Raw genomic sequence first — 6,000 nt, forward strand, 5'->3', positions numbered from 1 at the left:
AGGAAGACATGTGACAGTACAACACTGAAGAACAGGAGAACTGCTAATTAAAGAAATAGGATGAGATGTAAACACACGCTACTCACATGAGGGGGGAACTGGATATCAATGTTGACGTCAGAATCCTTAAAACCAAACTTGGTGCAGGACGACCCATAGAGCCGGAGTTTCACCTCTGAAACAAGAAGAAGGGAAACTTTACTAGTCCAGCATGCGGGGGCAGTCCCTCAGAAACAAGGACCCGGTCTTTATCAACCCACCCAGCATGGTTGGTCCAGTCTTTATCAACCCACCCAGCATGGTTGGTCCAGTCTTTATCAACACACCCAGCATGGTTGGTCCAGTCTTTATCCACCCACCCTGCATGGTTGGTCCAATCTTTATCAACCCACCCAGCATGGTCGGTCCAGTCGTTATCAACCCAGCCATCATCCCTACCCAGCATGGTTGGTCCAATCTTTATCAACCCACCCAGCATGGTCGGTCCAGTCGTTATCAACCCAGCCATCATCCCTACCCAGCATGGTTGGTCCAATCTTTATCAACCCACCCAGCATGGTTGGTACAGTCATTATCAACCCAGCCATCATCCCCACCCAGCATGGTTGGTCCAGTCATTATCAACCCAGCCATCATCCCCACCCAGCATGGTTGGTCCAGCCTTTATCAACCCACCCAGCATGGTTGGTCCAGCCTTTATCAACCCAGCCATCAGCCTGAAGACAGGAAGTAAAACCTGTCCAAACAGTTCATATACTGTATTAAGCCAGTTCATATTATGACAACCTTTTGTGAGATGTTTGTTTGTTTTGGTGTTCCGGCTGTTTCAAGCACTTCTTTTCTTGAGGCAAGTCGAAGTTCGGTAACCTTCACGCCCCTTCATTGGTGATGTTTCAACAGTGGAGGTGGGAATTATGGATGGGATTCTTCATTGAAGTGTTTGCTGTCATTCAACACGAGAGAGAGGAGAGAGGGCAGCATCAGCTGGGCCCTACTGAGAGGAGAGAGGGCAGCATCAGCTGGGCCCTACTGAGAGGAGAGAGGGCAGCATCAGCTGGGCCCTACTGAGAGGAGAGAGGGCAGCATCAGCTGGGCCCTACTGAGAGGAGAGAGGGCAGCATCAGCTGGGCCCTACTGAGAGGAGAGAGGGCAGCATCAGCTGGGCCCTACTGAGAGGAGAGAGGGCAGCATCAGCTGGGCCCTACTGAGAGGAGAGAGGGCAGCATCAGCTGGGCCCTACTGAGAGGAGAGAGGGCAGCATCAGCTGGGCCCTACTGAGAGGAGAGAGGGCAGCATCAGCTGGGCCCTACTGAGAGGAGAGAGGGCAGCATCAGCTGGGCCCTACTGAGAGGAGAGAGGGCAGCATCAGCTGGGCCCTACTGAGAGGAGAGAGGGCAGCATCAGCTGGGCCCTACTGAGAGGAGAGAGGGCAGCATCAGCTGGGCCCTACTGAGAGGAGAGAGGGCAGCATCAGCTGGGCCCTACTGAGAGGAGAGAGGGCAGCATCAGCTGGGCCCTACTGAGAGGAGAGAGGGCAGCATCAGCTGGGCCCTACTGAGAGGAGAGAGGGCAGCATCAGCTGGGCCCTACTGAGAGGAGAGAGGGCAGCATCAGCTGGGCCCTACTGAGAGGAGAGAGGGCAGCATCAGCTGGGCCCTACTGAGAGGAGAGAGGGCAGCATCAGCTGGGCCCTACTGAGAGGAGAGAGGGCAGCATCAGCTGGGCCCTACTGAGAGGAGAGAGGGCAGCATCAGCTGGGCCCTACTGAGAGGAGAGAGGGCAGCATCAGCTGGGCCCTACTGAGAGGAGAGAGGGCAGCATCAGCTGGGCCCTACTGAGAGGAGAGAGGGCAGCATCAGCTGGGCCCTACTGAGAGGAGAGAGGGCAGCATCAGCTGGGCCCTACTGAGAGGAGAGAGGGCAGCATCAGCTGGGCCCTACTGAGAGGAGAGAGGGCAGCATCAGCTGGGCCCTACTGAGAGGAGAGAGGGCAGCATCAGCTGGGCCCTACTGAGAGGAGAGAGGGCAGCATCAGCTGGGCCCTACTGAGAGGAGAGAGGGCAGCATCAGCTGGGCCCTACTGAGAGGAGAGAGGGCAGCATCAGCTGGGCCCTACTGAGAGGAGAGAGGGCAGCATCAGCTGGGCCCTACTGAGAGGAGAGAGGGCAGCATCAGCTGGGCCCTACTGAGAGGCACACTACTAGTTTTCACGCACATGTTTAGAAGTACTCCACCAAACATCTTAGTTAGATGGAAAATCGCACGACTAAGCCCTTCTCGGCAGATTTATCTTAGATTAATTCAGACTATTTTGAGGAAGTGTTACTGGCTATGTTGTTGCTACGGTGGCTCAAGAGGGACAACCCGTAATATTGTTTTTCAAGCTAAGGTCTTTAGGGAGTTCTGCTAGGAGCAAAACCAACCAACAGTATGTACGGCTGGACTCGTCTACCCCGCTAGTCTACTCCGGCCGTTCTGTCACCAGGCAGGACGGACGTTAGGACTTCTAGTCACACACACAGCGTTCTCTCACCAGGCAGGACGGACGTTAGGACTTCTAGTCACACACACAGCGTTCTCTCACCAGGCAGGACAGACATCAGGACTTCCTGCATGTTGGAGACAATCTGTCGTCTGTTCTCTACATCCTGGTCACTCATCCCCCTCTCTCTGACCACGCCTTCCAACGCCACGCTCACCGCCACCACCTGCTCCACCCCAGGGGGCGCGAGATCCGTCAGCACCGCCTCCTCACGACGCTCCTAAACACAGAGACACATAGGGGTCATATAATAATAAATACATATCGTGTCTGTAATCATTGTTTTGGAAGATAGAGGTGAGTAGTATTAGTAGGTGTTCTCACCTTCGCTCTCCTCTTGTGCCACTTGTCTTTGACGTGTCTGTGAGCTTCAGAGACAGAGTCCAGTAGTACCTCACACAGAGAGCAGGTGTAGACAGCACTGGGTTTACTGCGGGACCTCTGAGACAGGGAGAAGAGAGAGAGACGTGCCATTGGTCGCGTTCCCCTGCATCAACCAATGCATCGACTGCGCCGCCAGGCACCAGACTGCTATAACATGTGACGGGGTCAGCTGATACGTAAAATAACTATGCAGGCATCGTAAGATCTGGCATGAGTCGGCAACGCCTGGCCAGAGGAACGCGCTCACAGTGTCCGTAGAGGACTCAGGAAGTAAGTTTAGCCTCTGATTAGTTGAATCAGTTGTGTGTGTGCGTGCGGGTCCAGAACAAAATGTATGACGTTGGGAATACTGAAGGATGGGAGTGGAGTGACACGGTACTCCCCTCCTGATGGACGCCTCACCTTCTTCAGACGGAAGATCTCCTCTCTGCCGATCTTCTCCTCTGCCTGTTTCAGTCCCAGCAGCTCTTTGGCTGACAGAGATGACTCATCCACCACCGGCCCACGGTCCTCCTCACCTAGACCCCGCCTCCGGTCACGGTACCTACAGTTCCTCCCCCCTGGAGAAACCAAGCTACGTTACCCATAGTCATTCACACACCTTCCTGACTCCACAGCCATGTAAATTGTGGGTAAATTGTGAATGACTGATCTACAACTAATATTAAGTAGTTATTTATGATGCAAGATGACTTGTCAATCAGTCAGTCTCGACACGCCTTTAAAATCGGCTGCAATGTGGAACGCACCCCATGCAAATAACCTATAGGTAACACCACCCCATGCCTACTGAAGATAACCCAGGTCTTTGTTTGGTTCTACCTGAGCTGTGAGGTGTGTTGTCAGTGTTGTCTCTCCGTCCCTGCTCCCTGTCCTCCCCTGGGTCCTCTCCCTGAGACGTTCTCCTCCAGCGCTGTGAGGGGCGCTCTCTCCAGTTCTCCTCCCTGCCCTCGACCAGGCCCTCCACCTGCTGGCTCTCCGGGTACCTGCAAAGTTTTAGCATGGCAACTTAGTGTGACATGTTTTTCCTATTGGGAAATGTTAACTGTTCAGTCTTAGGAATAAGTGTATTTTGTACCTGGGTCTCTGGAAACCCTCCCTCTGAGAGGGGCTTTGGCCCCCCTTGAACACCCCCCCTCCAGGGGAGCTGCTGAGGGGTCCCATCACTCCCTTCTTGGGGCGTCCCCTCTTCCCCTGGCCACTCCTCTCTGGCTTGGGGCTGTATCCCCTCCCAGCGTCCTGGTTCCTCCAGGCCTCTGCCTCGTTTGCCACCGCGCCCCTCTCCCGGCCTCCCTGCTTAGGGTAGCGTGGCCTGCCTCCTGACTCTTCCATGGTGTTTCTACTAGGCCTGTGGAGAGAGACAAAGAGAGATGTAGCTAGTTCAAATCAAATTCATTGCTACTTCATCAATACTTCTGGGGAATGTAGTGGCCACTAGCTCTGGTCCAGGGTGCTTGTGGAAAAACGCGCACTGACGAACCCCTGGACAAGCACTAAGTGGCCACTAGCTCATACAGAGATCACAGGTAATGACAGTTCATTCATTTGGCTTACCTCCATATCTGTTACTTCCTCAAAAGCTAGGCTAGCTAACTAGCTAAAGTTAGCTTCTAGCAGTTTGGCACGCTAACTATTAAGGCCCAACTGTTTACTAACAACTGCCAGTACGTTGTGTGGATCACATATTAACTAGCAAATACTTTCGTTACATTTTAAAACAACTTGACTGGCAAATTGTTTCTTTGCGGAAGCTAGCTGTTAGCATGTTGTCACAATATTGTTGGCTAACTAAACTAGCCACCATGACGTGACATTTAGCTAGCTTGCTACTGACTTATTGCTTAGCTAAGCCTAAAGACTTCGGGCTGGCATGTGTTGGATCTATTCTGGCTTACTTAATTTTCCTACAAAACCAGTAGCTAGCTCTGTCTGAATTCATCATCTGACCTTTCTGTTGTGAAATGAAACCGCTAACGCCAGCTAATGTGTTAGCTAGCTAGCTGGCTACCAATCATTGCTGGCTACTCGCTAATACACAAACATAAATGATTACAATAATAGGCAGATATTTAGAAATACCTGTTGTCTTAGTATGGCCAGCATGCTACTGTGTTTATTCGTTATCGTTAAGTTTAGCTAGCACAACACAGATGATCCATTATATTTACCAGGTACTCAAGCGCCCACTCTAACAATTAAAAGAAACGTCTTCAAAAATGGAAGGCAGTCGGGAGGAGGCGAGATCAGGTGGGATCATTCTAGCCAATGAGGGGGCAGATACAGCATCAGGTGGGATCATTCTAGCCAATGAGGGGGCAGATACGCGTGTGAACAGCTAGGGGTTCCGATCTAGAAGCACATTTTCGACTGCTCCTACAGTTCTGCTTCGGTACTGCAGTTTAACTGACGCCCGGCCGAGAAAGACCATTTCCAAACACGGCCACATAGAGAAGTCAGATGAGAAAATTCCTAATAAGACACTTTAGTGATCACCTTTGTGCACAAAATATCAATTGAATTATTCAAATAATTGTTGGCTGAGACCAATTTTTTTCCTTCACTCATATCAGAAGTACAGAGAGATCCTTGATGAAAACCTGCTCCAGAGCGCTCAGGACCTCAGACTGGGGCGAAGGTTCAACTTCCAACAGGCCAACCACCTTAAGCACACAGCCAAGACAACGCAGGAGTGGCTTCGGGACAAGTCTCTGCATGTCTATGACCCGTGTAGCTCAGTTGGTAGAGCATGGTGCTTGTGACACCAGGGTTGTGGGTTTGATTCCCACGGGGGACCAGTATGAAGAAAAAAAAAATTATGCACTCACTAAATGTAAAAATGTCCTTGAGTGTCCCAGCCAGAGCCCGGACTTAAACCCGATTGAACATCTCTGGAGAGACCTGAAAATAGCTGTACAGCAATGCTCCTCGTCCAACCTGACAGCGCATGAGAGGATCTGCAGAGAAGAATGGGAGAAACTCCCCATTTTTATTTTATTTGTTATTTTTATCTTTATTTAACTAGGCAAGTTAGTTAAGAACAAATTCTTATTTACAATGACGGCCTACACATACAGG

The 6,000-nt window shown here is 51.3% G+C and overlaps 1 protein-coding gene across 1 annotated transcript in view; it reads right to left on the reverse strand.

The window, feature by feature from the left end:
- Positions 1–5,135, reverse strand: part of LOC311141339 (terminal uridylyltransferase 7-like) — a 28,234-nt gene extending 23,099 nt beyond the window's left edge. The window contains exons 1-7 of the mRNA XM_084176634.1: positions 5,005–5,135; positions 4,004–4,273; positions 3,748–3,911; positions 3,328–3,485; positions 2,866–2,982; positions 2,584–2,761; positions 87–175 (exon numbers count right to left, since the gene is read on the reverse strand). Of these exons, the coding sequence (XP_084032760.1) occupies positions 87–175; positions 2,584–2,761; positions 2,866–2,982; positions 3,328–3,485; positions 3,748–3,911; positions 4,004–4,257 (960 nt within the window). The 5' untranslated portion in view covers positions 4,258–4,273; positions 5,005–5,135. The remainder of the gene's footprint in view (positions 1–86; positions 176–2,583; positions 2,762–2,865; positions 2,983–3,327; positions 3,486–3,747; positions 3,912–4,003; positions 4,274–5,004) is intronic.
- Between the last annotated feature and the right edge of the window lie 865 nt (positions 5,136–6,000).

This window comes from Coregonus lavaretus (genome assembly GCF_964263955.1).
Source record: "Coregonus lavaretus genome assembly, chromosome: 14".
In the NCBI taxonomy this organism is placed as follows: domain Eukaryota; kingdom Metazoa; phylum Chordata; class Actinopteri; order Salmoniformes; family Salmonidae; genus Coregonus; species Coregonus lavaretus.